General features: G+C 44.5%; 1 protein-coding gene and 1 long non-coding RNA gene across 2 annotated transcripts; one reads left to right on the top strand and one right to left on the bottom strand.

The window, feature by feature from the left end:
* The first annotated feature begins 393 nt into the window (after positions 1 to 393).
* LOC140283246 (ATP-binding cassette sub-family D member 2-like) lies at positions 394 to 19,195 on the top strand. Its single transcript, XM_072377970.1, has 10 exons — positions 394 to 1,338; positions 3,997 to 4,177; positions 4,451 to 4,572; positions 9,166 to 9,328; positions 10,829 to 10,923; positions 11,864 to 12,009; positions 13,180 to 13,325; positions 14,994 to 15,078; positions 16,368 to 16,493; positions 16,574 to 19,195. The coding sequence occupies exons 1-10, from the start codon at positions 394 to 396 to the stop codon at positions 16,776 to 16,778; spliced, it is 2,214 nt and encodes a 737-aa protein (XP_072234071.1). The 3' UTR covers positions 16,779 to 19,195.
* LOC140283250 (uncharacterized) lies at positions 7,601 to 8,086 on the bottom strand. The gene is made up of 2 exons (XR_011909980.1): positions 8,044 to 8,086; positions 7,601 to 7,911 (listed from the first exon to the last, which is right to left on the bottom strand). It is a non-coding gene; the product is annotated as an uncharacterized lncRNA (long non-coding RNA).
* Positions 19,196 to 19,399: the final 204 nt, after the last annotated feature.

Raw genomic sequence — 19,399 nt, 5'->3', positions numbered from 1 at the left:
AGCAAATTTGTTTGCGTCTACCACGCAGCCAATGATCTTTAGTCGGGGGTGCGACCAATGAGAAAAGCCATTGTGAGTCATAAAAAAAAAGGAAGTTGGCTTTATAAAGTAAAATCACCAGCAAACTGTGCCGCGCGCTCACATACAAAGCCAGTGGGGAGTTGGCGGGTTTGCGTTTAATTTTGGCAACGGTAACCGGAAGTGCAGCTATGCTAATTTATGCTACTTGTCGGTGATACAAAAAGAGCAGAATGTAGCGGTACATGCACCGGGCTCGCTTCATATCCTTCCAGCCATCGCAGGTTCCATCTTCCGTGTATGTCGACGCCGCCAGTCGGTTCCGGGGGATGGGTGTTGTACGGACTGTTAACAGAGACGACTAACGGTTGAAAAATGTCCAACATCCTCGATGCGGCGTCCAGGGTGAGATGGGACCGCACAGCTGCGGCCAAGCGAGCCGTGTTTCTCGCGGCTGCTGCTTACGGTGTGAAAACGCTGTATCCTATTATCTGGAAGCAGCTCTGCAAAAGCAAAGATCCTCGCAGCGGTCACCCCCGTTCAAAGCCGGAGAACGGATCCACTTGTTCGGGAAAGACTCCGGCGGATGCCGCGGAAGATAAGAAAGCATCACCGGGAGTGAACGCTGAATTTTTCAAGCAGATCCTCGAACTTGCTAAAATCCTCTTTCCGAAGCTTGTTTCCAAGGAGCTGTGTTTGCTCTGCTTGCACTCGGTGGCGCTGGTATCTCGGACGTTTTTGTCTATTTACGTGGCCGGCTTGGACGGAAAGATAGTGAAAACGATCGTGGAGAAGAAGCCCCAGAGCTTCCTCCTCCAGCTGATCAAATGGCTCCTCATCGCCATCCCGGCGACGTTCGTCAACAGCGCCATCCGGTTCCTTGAGTGCAAACTGGCTCTGGCCTTCCGCACCCGGCTGGTGAACCATGCCTACCGGACCTATTTCACCGCTCAGACCTACTACAGAGTCAGCAATATGGACGGGAGGCTCGCCAACCCGGACCAGTCCCTCACCGAGGACGTGATGATGTTCTCCCAGTCGGTGGCCCATCTGTACTCGAACCTCACCAAGCCCATCCTGGACGTGGTGCTGACCTCCTACACGCTGATCCAGACCGCCAGGGCCAGAGGAGCCAACGCCAGCGGGCCGACCCTGCTGGCCGGGCTGGTGGTGTTTGCCACGGCTAAAGTGCTCCGGGCGTGTTCGCCCAAATTTGGCAAGCTGGTGGCCGAGGAGGCTCACAGGAAGGGCTACCTGCGCTATGTGCACTCCAGGATCATTGCTAATGCTGAGGAAATAGCTTTCTACAGAGGCCACAAGGTGAGCAGACCTCGGATAAAAACTGGGTTATTTTTACACTTCTGTTATTCCACAAACTCTATTTGGAGAAATTGAAAGTACACCTGCTTTTAATTCTCTGGTTTTATGTGTCAGGACACACTGAAGGATCCTCTGGTCGTTTACGAGGTAAATGCAACCTCAGAGGAACAAAACTAAAACACAGTAATGTGTGGAAATGTAACTTCCCCTTTGCAGCAGTGAGTTGAAGTCATGGTAATCTCGGCCCTCTTCTCTCCAGCGCTGCTTCAGCTCATTGAGGTTTGCAGCTTTGGTTTCTGCACAGCTCTCTTAAGGTCCCACCACAGCATCTCAGTCAGGCTGAGGTCTGGACTCTGACTGGACCATTGCAGCACCTTGATTCTTCTCTTTTTCCCACATTCTGCTGTAGATCTGCTGCTGTGTTTGGGATCTTTGTCCTGTTGATGAGCCAGTTTCAGCCCAGCTTTAGCTGTGGGACAGATGGCCTCACATCTGACTCTAGAATACTTTGGTATCCAGAGGAGTTCATGGTGGACTCAATGACTGCAAGGTGCCCAGGTCCTGTGGCTGCAGAACCAGCCCAGATCATCAGCCCTCCACCACCGTGCTTGACAGCTGGTATGAGGTGTTTGTGCTGATCTGCTGTGTTTGGTTTCCTCCAAACTTGCTGCTGTGCATTAGGACCAAACATCTCCACTTTGCTCTGGTCTGTCCAAAGGACATTGTTCCAGAAGTCTTGAGCTTTGTTCAGATGCAGCTTTGCAAACCTAAGCTGTGCTGCCATGTTCTTTTTAGAGAGAAGAGGCTTTCTCCTGCAGCCCTTCCAAACAAGCCATCCTTGTTCAGTCTTTTTCTAACTGTGCTGTCATGACCTTTAACCTTTAACTGAGGCCTGTAGAGTCTGAGATGTAGCTCTGGGCTTCTTCACCTTGGGGTGACCTTTAACCTTTAACATGCTAACTGAGGCCTGTAGAGTCTGAGATGTAGCTCTGGGCTTTTTCACCTTGTGGTGACCTTTAACCTTTAACATGCTAACTTAGGCCTGTAGAGTCTGAGATGTAGCTCTGGGCTTTTTCACCTTGGGGTGACCTTTAACCTTTAGCATGCTAACTGAGGCCTGGAGAGTCTGAGATGTAGCTCTGGGCTTCTTCACCTTGGGGTGACCTTTAACCTTTAACATGCTAACTGAGGCCTGTAGAGTCTGAGATGTAGCTCTGGGCTTTTTCACCTTGGGGTGACCTTTAACCTTTAGCATGCTAACTGAGGCCTGTAGAGTCTGAGATATAGCTCTGGGCTTTTTCACCTTGGGGTGACCTTTGACCTTTAACATGCTAACTGAGGCCCGTAGAGTCTGAGATGTAGCTCTGGGCTTTTTCACCTTGGGGTGACCTTTAACCTTTAGCATGCTAACTGAGGCCTGTAGAGTCTGAGATGTAGCTCTGGGCTTTTTCACCTTGGGGTGACCTTTAACCTTTAACATGCTAACTGAGACCTGTAGAGTCTGAGATGTAGCTCTGGGCTTTTTCACCTTGGGGTGACCTTTAACCTTTAACATGCTAACTGAGGCCTGTAGAGTCTGAGATGTAGCTCTGGGCTTTTTCACCTTGGGGTGACCTTTAACCTTTAGCATGCTAACTGAGGCCTGTAGAGTCTGAGATGTAGCTCCGGGCTTTTTCACCTTGGGGTGACCTTTAACCTTTAACATGCTAACTGAGGCCTGTAGAGTCTGAGATGTAGCTCTGGGCTTTTTCACCTTGGGGTGACCTTTAACCTTTAGCATGCTAACTGAGGCCTGTAGAGTCTGAGATGTAGCTCTGGGCTTTTTCACCTTGGGGTGGCCTTTAACCTTTAGCATGCTAACTGAGGCCTGTAGAGTCTGAGATGTAGCTCTGGGCTTTTTCACCTTGGGGTGACCTTTAACCTTTAGCATGCTAACTGAGGCCTGTAGAGTCTGAGATGTAGCTCTGGGCTTTTTCACCTTGGGGTGACCTTTAACCTTTAACATGCTAACTGAGGCCTGTAGAGTCTGAGATGTAGCTCTGGGCTTTTTCACCTTGGGGTGACCTTTGACCTTTAACATGCTAACTGAGGCCTGTAGAGTCTGAGATGTAGCTCTGGGCTTCTTCACCTTGGGGTGAACTTGCTGGGACGTCCACTCCTGGGAAGATTGACAGCTGTCCTGAATGTTTTCCACTTGTGAATAATCTTTCTCTCTGTAGAATGATGGACTCCAGATAGTTTGGAAATGGCCTTATAACCCTTCCCAGACTGATGGGCAGCAGCAGCTGCTTCTCTGAGATCATTGCTGGTGTCTTTCCTCCATGGCATCGTGTTAAACTGACAGAACTCCTGCTTTTATAGAGCTGCTCACACTGACTGAGGTTCAGTTAATCAGAGCATTGATCAGCAGCTCCTGGCATGTGTTCCTGTTCATCTCAGGTTGCATTTACCTCATTTTCAGACCTGGAAGAGGACCAGAGGATCTTTTTTATTCTGTCCTGAGACGTAAAAAGTTTGTCTATTATAAATTACAGTTCTGTCGTATCTTCAGTTGATTGTTTTGTCGTCTGTGATTTTAAATGTCAACAAAGTGTGATGTCAGAGTGCATCAAAGCGATTATCTCGGTGGTAATGAATGGAGGGTGGCTCGCCCTTCAGGTGGAGATGTGTCAGCTGCAGAAGTGCTACCGGGCTCTGGCGGATCAGATGAACCTGATCCTGTCGAAGCGTCTGTGGTACATCATGATCGAGCAGTTCCTCATGAAGTACGTGTGGAGCGGCAGCGGACTCGTCATGGTGGCCGTGCCCATCATCACCGCCACCGGCTTTGCTGACAGTGGTAAGAAACCCAACTCCTGCTCCAATGATTCTCCTCTGAAAGGCTCCTTGCTTGCATCTGATTGGATGTTGCTGTTGTGTGTAATAAGCATGTAATGAACCTTTAGTTTCTGTCTCTCAGGTCATGCAAACGCTGCTTCCCTGTTGAGGAAGAGGCTGATTTGCATGTGTGAAAATAGTCTCTCCAGCTCAGATCTTTGTTCCAGTGCTGACATTTAAAGGTCTCCCCGCTGGCCCGATGCTCACAGGTCTTCCCTCCTCTCCTTTTCCGTAGAAACGGCGGACGGACAGACGCAGGTTCTGGTGAGCGAAAGGACGGAGGCGTTCACCACCGCCCGTAACCTCCTGGCCTCGGGAGCCGACGCCATCGAGAGGATCATGTCCTCCTACAAGGAGGTGCGAACCCTCATTCATTGGGGAAATAAAACACATTATTCTGTTAGTCTGACCAGAACCAGGCTGTAAACATGCTAATCGGACAAAATGGAAGCTCTTAAAACTCTGATAATGTGGCATTTCCAGACTGTCGCTCTGCTCTAATAAAACCCTGATTTTATAACCTCAGCCTCCTCTGACAGAATCGCCGTTAAAGTCACTTGAAACCACGTCTGTGCAGTGAATTCAGCTGAATGTAGCTTAGCTGTTCGCTAATAATTCAACTACACGTCTAAACAAGCGTGTTTTGTGTCCATTTGACCATCGGCACCATTGGAAATGCTGAAATGGGCTTGAAGTGGACGGTTTTTAAGGACAGGAACGTAAAGATCGTGGTGGGTTTGTGGCACATTGTCCACAGCTGCCATTTTAATGTTATTTTTTCTCCAGAAACAAACCAAACTGGTGCTTCAGCAGAGTTGGGATGAATCGGTGCTGATTCTGAATGACCAACCAATCCGTTCTTCCTCCTGGCTGCTATGCCTCTGCAGGAACTCCAGCCTGAAAGAGCAAGGAAACAAATCAGTGAATGAAAGGCCTGTTCACTCGGGGCCAAATCCCTGATCTCTCAATGCAATTTAACCCAAAAAAGAATGGCAAGATCCATTCATGCCTCTGTTTCTCTGGCTGGGTTTTCAGGTCCATAAGAGGATTTGGCAGCAGCACATTTGTAGAGAAGCTGTATGGCAGCGTTACTTGTTTGCACCGGTCGACATGCCAACCTGTGCTGTGGCGAACAGAAGGAACTGAAACTAGTGCTTGTGGGTTATGTGTCGTCTCTTCTCAGGAGATATCAGCAGTTCAAGCTTGACGTAACAAGCACAAAAAGAGCTTAAGCTGCTCTGGAATTGATTAAACACGAGCCGAGGCTTTTGTGTTTTTAAAGCACAACTGGTTGTCATATCTGCAGTTTCCCTGTGACAGAAAAACACTGCTGGAAGACATGAGTTTTGTTCTGTGTGGGGATGCAGATCAGCAAGCCTCTGCATGCTGAGGAACACATTCCTGAGGGCCCAGATCGGTTTAATAAGAGGGTAAAGTTGATGTATTTCTCTGTTGTGTGGACAGATTGGACAGTGACATGCCTCAGCTCGTGCTGGATCATTTTAAGCTTCTGATTATCTTTTATTTCATTCTTCTAAAGGCCTGTTTCATCCTCGCCTGCAACAGAAATCCTGTCCATTCGCTCTCCTTCTTTCTGTGCTGTACAAAAGTCCTGATCCAGCCCTCATTTCTTTACATTTTCCTTCCAAGCAGCCAAACCTTCCTGTAATCTTTAGTGTTCTTCAGCAATAGTTCTCCAGCTTTCTGAGGGTCTTTCAAAGTTTTTCTTTGGACATTTTCTGCTTTTCAGTCCAGTTTTTTCTTTGTTCAGCCACTTAACTCTGACTCTACAGTAAAGTATTTCTGGAAGTCGGACGAGCAACAAAAAATAATTTGATTTTTAACATTAATTTACTGCAAAAAGTGGTTAAAATGAACAGAAACAGACATTTGATTTCAATCTTTTGTATCATAAAGGATTTCCAACCACATTTGTGTGATTGTGACAGCCATATTAAGTTTATTATGTGGTTTTTGAAGCATTTCAGTCATGAGACGCCTATTATTTCTGTATATTTTGCATCCAAGCAGCCAGACTCTCATGTAATTTTTTTAAGTGATCTTAAGCAATAGTTCTCTGGCTTTCTGAGGGTCTTTCAAAGTTTTTCTTTGGACATTTTCTGCTTTTCACTTCTTTTCAGTCCAGTTTTTTCTTTGTTCAGCCACTTAACTCTGACCTTTGACCCATTCAGGCAGAAAAAAGGCTCCTAACTCAAGGGATGAACCAGTGTTGTGTCGACACAGAACAGACAACTTAGCAAAGAAGCCATTTTAAACAGGATCTTTAGGCACTTTGTCACAAAGACACATCATTTGTTCCCATTTCTTTAGCTGCATCTATGAAAAACAGCAAAGAAAACACAGTTTGACAGACAGAAAATAGGATTTCTGCAGCAACAAGGTGATTCCCAAAGAGCTATTAGCTGAAAACTTGGCATATCTCAGCATGGTGTGCAGTGTGTCCTTAAAACATTTGAGGAAACTGGACAAGTGGAGGACAAAAGAAGAAGTGTCAGGCCTAAAAAACTATCTACAGCAGATGAACAGGATCTGAAAGTGATGTCCTTAAGAAAGAGGAAAAAATCCAGCTGTGACCTGACAGGACCTGAGAGATGCATCTGGACCTTCAGCTGATCTGTTAGAAAATGAATCCAATCACAGATCAAAGACTGGAACAAACTCCTCTTTCAAAATGACCCAACTCTGAATATCAGCATGTTCCAGTTACTATCTTTTCCAGTTTAATTATTCACAGGAGGCCAGATTATGAGCCTTGACAAGATAACTGGGTCAAACCGGTTCTCTGCTGATGTTCCGCTGCATTAAATGCATCACAGTTGGAGACGTGAGCGTAGAAAGCTGCACTAATAAGCACGAAGAGGTTTCAGTCCGCAGTGAAACCTGGTAAACCTTCTCTCAGGCTTAACCTCGCTGTGAATAATCCACCATCTGTTGATCTGTCAGCCCTGCATCTCCTCTCATTTTCCCACTTTCTGCCTCTCTTTGTGTCTTTTTAACGCGATTTAAGCGACTCAGATTTGATGCAGTTGCCTGATTTATTATATATATATTAATAAATGCCATGTTTGGACAGCTTTACTTTTACCTTTATCCTGTGTTTGGACAGTAAAGAATGGAAGTTGAGATAAATTCAGCAACAAAATCAGGTTTTCAATGATTTAATTCAGCTGCTTTGAAGAGTTGGTTTAAATAAATTATTGCACCCCTTGCTTTTGACTTCCTGTCAGCGATTAAGGTCCACTTCCATGTCCCTGGTCTGCTTTGCTGCATTAAGGTACGCATCTATAAACTCAATAATTATTGAGATTTGATTTAGTTCCACTACGAAGAAATTAAAACCCTTTTTATCCACAGTTCCTCTCAGTTCAGGCTCCATAGTGTGTGGGACAGAGTGATGGAGGCTGCATTAAAGCAGCCATGTTCAGCCCTCAGTTTGTCCCTTTAAGTCTCTCCTTCAGCAGATAGAAGCTCAGCTGGATCGGAACCAGCTGACGGGCTCGGCCATGTTTCAGCTCTGAGAAACTCTGGTGCTGCTCAGCAGGATGTTTGGATCATTATCTTGTTGCAGGATGAAGCTTTGGAGGCATTTACTGGAACTGGAGCAGATCAGATGTTTCTGTCCAGCTCAGAGTTGATGGAGCAGCTCCATCATCAGTGAAGATAAGTGAGCAGAACCTGTGGCAGAACCTGTGGCAGCAGAACCTGTGGCAGCAGAACCTGTGGCAGCAGAACCTGTGGCAACAGAACCTGTGGCAGCAGAACCTGTGGCAGCTGAACCTGTGGCAGCAGAACCTGTGGCAGCAGAACCTGTGGCAGCCAGACATGCCCACGCCATCACACCCCCCCCCCCCCCCCCACCGTGTTCAGCAGAGCAGCTGCTATGCTGTGGATCTTGGTTCCTGTTGGTCTCCACACTTTCTTCCTGCCATCACTCTGATGCAGGTTCATCTGGGTCCGGTCTGTCCAGAACACCTTTTCCAGAACTCTGCAGCTCCTTTAAGGACTTTTTGGCAAACTGTGACGTGTCCATCCTGTTTCTGTGGCTAACTAGCGGTTAGCATGTAGCAGTGGCTAACTAGCGGTTAGCATGTAGCAGTGGCTAACTAGCGGTTAGCATGTAGCAGTGTAGCCTCTGTGCTTCTGCTCATGAAGTCTTCTGTGGACAGTCGTCTCTGACAGAGACACACCTGCCTCCTGGAGATGGTTCTGATCCGTTGGACGGGCCTTTGAGGATGTTTCTTTCCCACAGTGAGGATTCTTCTGTCCTCCTCGGCCTACCAGAGCATTCTTTCTTCTTCATGATCTTCCAGACAGCTGATGCTGGTGATCCTGAGGTTTGCCTCGTGTCTCTGATGGTTTATTCTGTTTTTCCAGCTTCTCTCCTCATGTTGAACAGCTTCAGAAACAAGCTGAAGTATCTTATCTCTGCAGTGATAAAGCAGATAAACACACCTGAGGAACCACACACACCTGGAAGCCACCTGTCCCAAACATTGCGGAGGACTCTGTAAATACTGTATGTTATTTGCTTTTGAACTTGAGTAGGCAGGGGAACCGGTTCATGAGCAGAGATGTAACTGGGTGATAGAACATGATGCAATCAGGTCACATGCAGCCTCTCAGTTCTCAGAACTGAAGCTGTTTTAAACTGAAAGCCTCCAGAGTGTCGTCTTTTCCTCTTTTTAAAGCATTTTGCTCTATTAAAGTCATCACTTTACTAAATGCAGCACATCAGGTTCATGTAGTTTTCTTAAATCTTGTCAAAATAATCATTTTTTTCCCTGATTGTTTCCTTGTTCCCCCCCGACAGCAGCCGCCACCCCCTCTGGCTTTGGCCATGATAATGACCTGAGCGCTCGGGTCACGTTAACACTTGTCCTGACATCTGCCGCAGAATGACCTTTGACCCCTGTGTGTTTGTTGGGGCAGGTCACAGAGTTGGCAGGCTACACTGCGAGGGTTCACAATATGTTTGAGGTGTTTGAGGACGTCCAGAAGGGCGTTTACAAGCGCTCCTCTCTGTCGGCCACCACGGGAACGAAGAAGAAGAGCAAGCCGGAGATGCACATCGATGGGCCGCTGGAAATAAAGGGTAGGCCTGTCATCTGTATGAATCAGCATAAAGAGAGGAAGAGTGTGAAAGACTGAAGCTGCATTGATTTGAAATAAATACAAAAAGATCTCAATGACTTTCTGAAAAAATCAACATGACAATAAATTCTACCAAAATAAGATTTAAAAAAATCTAATTATTAATGTACAGAATGTAAAATAAGCTGTAATCATGTCCTTTTCTGCAGGTCATTCTTTTGATATTTTATTTCAATTATTTTTTTTATCAAATCATCTTTTATTAATTACTCCTGCTCTTATTTTTCCATCACATCTTCCCTCAACCATTTTTTTTTGTCATTTTCTATTATTTCTGCTTTTAAATTAAGCTTTTTTTGTTTGTTTGTTTCTGTTTGTTTTTACATTTCTCTGTAGCTGTTATTTTACTTACCTGTATTTCCGCCTCAATAAAACACGGGGCAGAAATAAGATGTGGAAAAGGCTAACGGTGCTAGAGGTTAACGGCGCTAGAGGCTAACGGTGCTAATGGCTAACGGCGCTAACGGCTAACGGCGCTAATGGCGCTAGCGGCTAATGATGCTAATGGCGCTAGCGGCTAACGGTGCTAGCGGCTAACGGTGCCAGTGGCTATCTTAGCTTGCAGTTAGAACAGAGGCCTAAAGACAGTCACATGCAGCGTAGCTTTTGGTTCTAACTTTACAAAGCAACAGCTGCACGTTCATCTGATAATTTAGTGACTGAGAGGACACAAACTGTCACAGTTACTTTGTTTAACAAGCTAATTGTACCATAGCTGCCTGACAGCTGAGCCAATTGAAAACAGCCCCCCTCATTTGCAAAATGAAGCAGAAATGCATAAAGGAAGGAGACGGATATGTAAAAAGGAGGCATGGAAACAAATGTGCTTCTGTATGAACAGGGAGGGAAATGCAAAGAGGAAATAAATACAAATTCAAATAAAACAAATTCAATTTTTGAAACTGATCATAAAATTCATAAATAAATTAGTTTAGGAAAGTCAATAGAAGGAAAATGTAAAAGACAAATGCACAAAGATATTAATAGTAAATGATTAAATCAATAAATTGAATGGTCAAAAAATAAATATTAACAGAAAATTAATACAGTTGGAAATTAAAGTAGAAATCTCAATTTCTTTCCTATTTTACACCTTAATTATTTCAGAAATTTGGATTTCTTTTTATATTTTAGCAGCTGTATCAACTTATCCAGCCATTAATGTAATTTAGATTATGGTGGCTTTAGTCCTCCGTAGCAGACATCCAACATGTGGCACCAGAGGCAAATGCGATCAATAGTTATTCGATAACGTGATTAATTCAGAGAAGTTTGAAGTCGTGGAAACAGCTTTTATGGACAATAAATGTGTGTCAAATTGTGGTAAAACTCAGGGATAAAAGCAGAGATAAAGAGGGATTTCTTATTTCTAACCCCTGCTGGTCAAACCCTCACATCCTTTTCCTTTCTCCCTCGGCTCTCTGTCTCTTTTCCCCTCCAGGTGAAGTGATCGATGTGGAGAAGGGCATCGTTTGTGAGAATGTTCCGATCATCACGCCGAACGGAGACGTCGTCGTATCGTGCCTGAACTTAAAGGTGAGGTTCCTGCTCTGACTCCCTGCAGATTACGGCGTCTGCGGCGCTTATTAGCATTTAAGATGAATCCCCTGCGGTCTCATTAGCAAAGGAACGTATCTCATGGGTGTCGGCGTGTTGCTTCCCTCCGGATTTCGGTTCCTCCAACAAGTTGAAGAGACTTTGTGATTCTTAAAGTCACAAATCTGAACGGTCTGCATCGTCTCTCTGCAGCAGGGATATAAATCTAATGTGACTCTGACTCTTTTCTCTTGAACATAAAAGACTCTGAAAGGACGCAGGTCTCAGTGATCTGGATAAACGAGTTAGCTTGATTTCATTACTGCTAATTCAACACAAGCCTGGATTTGTTGGTTCTTCGTCTGAAGCTGCGTCAGAGCAACACATCGAGTCCACTTCAATGTGACTCATCTCAGAGTTAGAAGCAAAATGCTTTGAGATAAAATGTACATTTTTGAGCTGTGTTCACAGACAGTGATTCCTGGAAGTGTTCCTGAGCCCAGGCAGTGATTTCCAGGTCAGAATCGGCTCTGTTTTTAATGCCCGAGGGCCTGAAGATGTTCAGCTTCACAGAGAGTCTCCAGATTCTCAGAATCTTTTGCAGAATACCAGAAGAAATATTCAAAGTCTTCCCAGTTTTACGTTGAGGGACATTATTCTGAATTTCCTCCAGTTTTTCGACACACCTGCAGCCATCTTTCCTTCTGACAGACTCTGCCTCTTTAAGGTGCTCTTTTTATGTCCTGCTCTGAGAAACACCGGCTGCTCCGGTGAGGATCCTGGAGCCATATTGTCCAAAGTTTTACATAAGAGGTGCAGGATTTTGACCTGAATCCCTGCATTAGAGACATGTGAGAGCGATATGGCGTCCGGCTGTGGCGTTTCGGACCGACCGTAAACCAAACCGGGCCTCCGTTCTCATTCAGTCTGTCTGTTTCAGGTGGATGAGGAAATGCACCTATTGATCACGGGGCCTAACGGCTGCGGTAAAAGCTCTCTGTTCAGGATCCTGAGCGGCCTGTGGCCCGTCTACGGCGGCCGGCTGCACAAACCCTCCCCTCAGCACATGTTTTACATCCCGCAGAGGTATGCACACACTCCATAATCTGATTTTCCACAGCCGTATGTTAAACAACTTTGGGCTTCGGTCATTGCACCACTGACCCTCACCAGGAATCTAATCCTCGGTAACAAGACCTGCGTGTTGCTGACCGAGAAACCAGAGCTGTGGACAAAGTGAAATATTTACCATCCAGATTTCAGAGCTTCAGTTCTACAGCCTCCATTTCTGAAGTTTGGATGCAGTATTAAATGTACATGAACATGAAATACTATCATTTTAAAGCTATTTTTAACTTTAAATAGTAGGAAGACAACATGCCAAAATGTTTTTGACAAATATTTGATTATTTTTTATTTAAAAAAACTTAAAAAACGTCCTTTAAGGTTTGAGGAAAGATGGAGCATCGGTGTGAATATGAACAGTAAAATCAGCCAGAACATGTTGGTGTCAGATCCTCAAAGGCTGTGTCGACGCGTAGTTTAACAATCTATAAAGATTATTCAAACATAGAATCATTATTTACAAAGGACCCAGTTGAAATCACAACCTTTAAGGCTAAAACTGATACTAATTGCTGTGGGTTTGGATGCTAAACTGTCTGCCTGCAGCAAAGAAATACAACATCTTCCTGCTCAACCTTTCTGAAGCATCCTGGTGGCATAAAAAGAAAGACTCAAACTGTGACATTATAGGAATAAAAAGCCTTCGTATTTCAGTAGTTTGAGCTATTTAAAAAGGATCTATGTTCATTTATCTAATGCGTTGTGATTTTTACTCTAAAAATTCCCAAAAAAAGCAGCAAAAAGCTCAAACAAGCTTTATTTAATTCTAATTTTCTAATTTTCCTTGATGATAAACTTTTAAAACAACCTGGGAGAATCTGGCATGAATGGTTTTGATGGCATGTCTCTGGGCTGGGAATCGTTTGCTGGATGAAAACAAACTGATTTGCTGTGAGCCGGTGAATCCTTACACTAAACTAAAGGTAATCGTACCCAGCTGACTCCCTCCTGCAGAGCAGTGAATATTTTATACATGGGATGAGACGGCCGCCGGGTCGCTGCAGCAGAACCCGATACGACCACAGCAGCTCTTTAAGTGTGTGAAGGTGCCGACATCTTTGTTATCTGGAGCTGGAGAGAACTTAAACAGATGAAACACTCACTGGATGAGGTGTGTTTGCGTCTCTCCAGGCCGTACATGTCAATCGGCTCGCTGCGGGATCAGGTGATCTACCCGGACTCTGTGGAGGACATGGCTGCCAGGGGGCTGGCTGACAAGGACCTGGAGGTCATCTTGGACATCGTCAACCTCAATCACATCGTCACCAGAGAGGGAGGTAGGAGAGCCGGCTTTATAACAGGCAGTCGTGACATAACCTGTCCGTGGGAAAACAGCCTTCTGGTTTAAAGGGGAACTCCGGTGTTTTTAAACCTTATTTCTGGCATGAAATACGTTCATCTACTCACTGAGAACAGTTTGGTGAAAGTCGGCGTCCTTCGGAAGATATTTAGATAACTGGAGATCCATATAACGGAGTGAACGGGGCTTAGAGGATGCAGCCTCTAAATAAGGCATTATCTGTCTTTATTTCACCAATACTTTAAGAAGAATGAATGAATGAACGTGTGCTATAGCTCTGTTAGCTCATAGCTGCTGTTATGTGGCTACTTGCAGCTATAGGAGAGCTAACGGAGGGATTTCTACACAGGCACTCTACTGGGACCACTTCATCCACACGCCCCCCTGCAGCACAGTTTATTCACTCCGTGCTCTGTGACAGTCGGCTAACTTCACACAGAGTTTGCTGCTGATAGTTTTGTGCAACATGGCAGGATATTTATCAGATTTAGACGACTTTGAGTAAGATGGACGTTCTTACTGGAGTGAATAAGCTGTGCTGAAGGAAGCGGCTAAAGGGGCGGGGCTTATATGTATAGCAACTAGCAGCTATATATAATAATCCATCCATACATCTGTTCCCTCTTTGACCATGGATCGTACTCTTGGCAGCCTTCTTTGTGTTTCTTTGTGTTTGTGCTCTGCCTTTTTCCGCTTTTTTCCGCCTTCGGAATCCAGATCGGCCCTAATTGGCTGTCGTTGCGTCACTGCTCATTTGCATAAAGTTGAGCCTTTCTTTGGCATTTTTATCAAAGTTTGTCAAAGGCGAAGAAAAAAAATGCCAAAATGGGGAATCTGTCATTGTTGAGCTTTAAATTTTTTTAAGTATCTGGTGTTTGGAGTCATTTCCAACTGAACAAACATCCCAATACTTCATAGATAAGCACAGCGTTAGCAAGCGATTAAAAAAAGAAGAAGAAACATTGATGTTGCTTGTTCTAAGATCTTTGGAGGGATGCTTAATTTAACCTACCGTCATAGAAAGTATGTGAACTGCATTTGAGATTGTTGCTACCTCAAACTTGACCACTAGATGTCAGTAATTGTCACACATTGTTCCTTTAACTTCACAAAGTAGACAAAATAGTCCCTGCAGACTTGCATAAACTGACTCTCTGATAACCACAGCTCTGCTACACAGCATCACTCACATTTTGTCTGACAGATTCAACACTTTGACTCATTTTAGGGTCTCACCATGTTGAACTGAGAACTTCCTAACAGGAGAGTGTGTCTGAGATCTCACACTTACGTTCCAGGTTGTGTATTGTGTTGCCTAAACTTGAGTGTGTGACTGATTGGCAGCCGTTCAATGCTTAACTAACAGGGCTTTAAGGGTTTTAAGCTAACTATTGTACAACAATGGGGTTGAGGGTTTACTGTATGAATGGCTGCACTGTTAAAATGTTGGGAAAGCTCTGAAATGCACGCAAATTAGCTCATGAATATGCAGTCATAGATTATCAGACACGAGCACAGGAATATTTAGTTGTTGGGAAAGTTACAACAGTTTCATTTTAGTTCTGGATTAGTTGGATTAAAAGGCTCCTTTTTGAGAATAAAACACAAAAATAAACCTTTCATCCTGTCTTTGTTTTCTCTCCAGGCTGGGATGCTGAGCTGGACTGGAAAGATGTGTTATCAGGAGGCGAAAAGCAGAGGATGGGCATGGCCCGCATGTTTTACCACAAGTAAGGAGGACTAGCCTCACTGCTGTCTTGTTCTTTCATTCATTCGTGCAGTTTTCTGTTGGCTTTATAGAAGATTCACCTGAGGTTAGGTGCAGCCTGCTGCTGATGCATCTGAGACCGATATTACCTGCAAAAAGCAATGAAATATGTTGTAGACCGTGAGCAAATATGTCTAAAGCTAGCTAGCTTACAGCTAACAGGTTTACGATTTAGACTGAAACACTCAAGTTTAAAAAAACTGCTTTAAACTCAGAAAAAAGGCAGAAAAGGAGACGAGACACTTCACAGTTCAGTGGTTTCTTATGCCCAACAGGCATTCTCAGTGAATAGGAAAATCCCAAGCTAAGGACGTTAGCGCTAGCTAGAAGTTAGCGCTAGCTATTGCTAGCATTAGCATGCTTCGATAGCTCCATCACTGCTGTTTCAAGGCAATACATCGTCTCCACTTCTACAATTCTGTACACTTATTTTGATGGAGTACATGACAAGTTTGTGCTGCACTATAATAAATAAAAGTTTCAGCTAAAGTTTTTAGCATCGCAACAAAATGGCTAACTCACTTAGTCGGCCATTTTGTAGCCACTGATTCAGATTCAAGCATCACTCAGTGTTTATACCATACCTCAGACCATGTTTCTTTCCTTTTTCTTAAAGAAAGGGAAGCCTGATATGATTAAGAAAAGGCTAATTTAACATCAGACAAAAGCAATTTTACATTTTTTTAATTGAATAAGTCTTAATTTAGTTTTATGAACGAACACACCTTCCAACAAAGTCTCCAAATTGAACACTAAATACACCAAACGTCTGCTTTCAGGGTTTTTCCTTTTGCTTTAGCGTGATACTTTCTTTTTAATATGACGCTGTCAGTGGATTTTATTCTCATTTATATACAACAGGGTTTAAACATTTAACATTTTCAACATATAAAACACACACCTGCTGATATGTTTGTGGCCCGATTTTTACATTTTTACTTGAATCTTCAGCTGCACCTGCTGCTGTTTCCCTTTTTATCTCCATTCAGTCATTTAATTTCTGGTCATGAATGAAGAACTGACGCCTCACAATGTTTCTTTTTTCCACTTTTGATAAAATAGCTCATTTTTTAAATGAATAATCAGCAGAATTCTTGACAAAACACTCTTTTCCACTTTTAAATCCTTTTAAATTCGTTCAACAAAGATGTTAAGATGTGGCTTTGGATCATATAATCTCATCCAAGCTGACGATTGGGTCTTTTTTTAGTGCCTGTTGCTTAGAGATGCCTCTCATCTCCTGTTTTTCAGGCCTAAATACGCCCTGTTGGATGAGTGCACCAGCGCTGTGAGCATTGACGTCGAGGGAAAGATTTTCCAGGCTGCGAAGGATGCCGGCATCTCGCTGCTCTCCATCACTCACCGACCCTCCCTGTGGTAAGAGACGCGTCACTGGAGGCAGAATCTGGTTTGAATTAAACCCGTGTTGCTGAGCATCTCTTCCTCTCCACTTAAAGGAAGTACCACACCCACCTGCTGCAGTTCGACGGCGAGGGAGGCTGGCGCTTCGAGCAGCTGGACTCGGCGACGCGCCTCTCCCTGACCGAGGAGAAGCAGCGGCTGGAGGCCCAGCTGGCCGGCATTCCCGAGATGCAGAACCGCCTCAACGAGCTCTGCAAGATCCTGGGAGACGACTCTGTCCTGAAAACAGCTGAGGAGTGAGGGGGGAGGAGGCCGGAGGGGAGAAGGATGCGAAGCAGGGGGGGGGCAGTGGAAGAAAAGCTTTTTTTCTCATCCTTTCGCTCGGAGCCTCTCTGCTTAAAGCTTTTTAAAGACAGCCGGTCTTTGTGCTCGGCTTCTCTCCCCCTTTTCTTTCCTTTCGGACTCCAGTGAGACGGGTGGAGGCGAAGAGCACCCCCCCCCCCCGCAACACGCTCTGACTGCATATTCAGTCGCATATCAATTCGTCTCCGGTCGAAGTAACAAACCCATCGAGATGAGGATGAGTTTGTGATTTTATAGCACTTTAATCTGCTTTTAGAGGGCTGTTTCTGCTTATAGTTCATGAATTTAGCCGGAGGATGTTTTAATGTATCTGTCCAAAGCAGTATTCCAGGCCCAGAGCGCTGGGACCTGTGTTTTAGCTTTTACTGAACTGTGAGAGATCAAAACCGACTATTTTTCGTACCAATCCTTTCCTTATACCTCACTTCATCCCTCGCCGGACCGGCTGACACAGGCTCAGACTGTGTGGAGGTATTATTGGAACAGTTAGTGACGCAGGCCTGACTCCCAAACCGTGTGTTTCTGGATTATTGAACAAACACAATGAGCTGAAGAGGTTTTCTGCAGAGGGCAAAGGAGCAGGCGAGCTGATGTCGGGCCTGTCGGGTCGCACGAGTCTGTGCTGGCGCTGCTTCGTCAGCAGTGCTGCCGCCGCCCTGTGGCGTCCATTCTGAGGGGGTTCAGCTGCATGTTCAGGCTGGACCAGCCGATTCGTGCTAAATCTTATTAAGTGGGCGCTCATATGCATCTAAATCCTTCTGATCATTTCCCACGCGTTGTTAAGGACGATGAACAGAACCCAGCAGCAGAAGGGCTGTTCGCCTGGCTTGTTTATAGACTGTAGAGGCTCAGATATGCTCCAACTTCTTCACTAGTAGCGTGCATGAGCTGAAGGAAACTTAATTAACTGCTGTCAAAGTTCCTTTGACTTCTGAAACTGCTGCTGACGACGTTCAGAAGTCGTGATGCTGTGAAACGAGTGGTTTGTTCCATCGAAATCACTGCGTTCTTACGAAGAATTCACAAATCAGAATCAAAGCTCTCTTTCCTGTTGTATGGAATCATAGCAGTGCCACAAAAAAAAACAGATTTTAATGTACAGTTTGGCTCAAATAAGCAGCAGAAATAGTCTTAATATATTTTAAATAGAAACTGAACATGAATTAGAACTAATAAACAGTTTTTTTTACAAAACAATGAAGAAAATACTACATTTAAATGATTTGCATTTACAAAAATAAAGATTTTAAATATGAAAACACTGAATTCTTGTTTTTTTTATTCTTTTTTGTGGCACTCCTGTCCTTCCATACTTTGCCTTACAGACGGAGTCTGGAGGAGCTCTGATGTCACCACTTTAAATCTGTTGTTTTATCATCCCTTCAGGCCCTTTTATACTGATGCCTCCCACCTTTAACTGAATGTTTCCTCTGATTAAAGATTATATTTCGCTGTTTCGGATCTTTTTGGATGACGAACATCACGTCGGTGTCGACAATCAGGTGCATCATCATCAGCAGGACACGAACTCATCGGGCTCGTTTGGAAGCTCGTTTCTAAACGAGGTCGCACAGATGTTATCAACTTTGTTTCTGTGATATCTGTCTTGTTTTATCAGTTCTCTCCTCTTTTAAGGACCTCAGATCAGTCCGGCGTAGCTCAGAATGATGTTGTGAAGGCCTCAGACGCCGCAGCCCTGCTGTTTTCTGCTCAGACTCTGTTGATCGGAGGGCACACGAGCCGCTGAATGACACGGAGTCTGAGTCAGAAAACAGCGCTTCATCCTGACGGGAAACGATGAGCTGCGTGATTTGACCGTGCTCAGGATTATAGATTCATCAGGTCCAAGCTGGTGTGAGTTTCTTTGTGCTCCAATCATCCCTAAAAAGAAAAGAAACGAGGCTGAACTGTTGTAAAACTGAGCTTTGGTCGGTGCTCTGCTGCCCCCCAGTGGTGAAACATGGTCACTGCACGGTTACATTTCTGGGCTCTTTCCTGTTTATTGCTGTAAATCTCTTCTAAATTCAAACTGAAGTTGTTCCTGAAAAGATTCTCTTCTCTTTGGCTTTTAAAATGGCGCCTCATCACCTTCCCGGTGAAGTCAGGGCTCGCCAGCGTCCTCCTTCAGTCATCCCAGAATGTATTCCTCACCTGTGACAGACCAACCTGTGAATATGTAGATGAGGAGCACTTATCTTGTTTTGTTCAACACTTTCGGTTATTTTAGCCACAGTGTGGTGTTACAATTCAACTTTGCTGTATTTGTGTTTATGTAAAGTGGCTTCTTGATTTAAACTTTCATTTTTTTTAATGAATATTGGGCAGCCAAATAAATATTTATAACAGTCTCACAAGAATGACTCATCTGTTATCTCCATGTTGCTTTGTATTCTGAACCTCTGTAAGAGGCTCTTTGGGTGTATTCTGAACCTCTGTAAGAGGCTCTTTGGGTGTAATCTGAACCTCTGTAAGAGGCTCTTTGGGTGTAATCTGAACACCTGTAAGAGGCTCTTTGGGTGTATTCTGAACCTCTGTAAGAGGCTCTTTGGGTGTAATCT

The sequence above is a fragment of the Leuresthes tenuis genome, unplaced genomic scaffold (genome assembly GCF_036924035.1).
Source record: "Leuresthes tenuis unplaced genomic scaffold, fLeuTen1.0.hap1 SCAF_23, whole genome shotgun sequence".
NCBI lineage: Eukaryota > Metazoa > Chordata > Actinopteri > Atheriniformes > Atherinopsidae > Leuresthes > Leuresthes tenuis.
The sequence above is the reverse complement of the archived record's forward strand: the minus strand, read 5'-3'. Positions and strand labels throughout refer to the sequence as shown.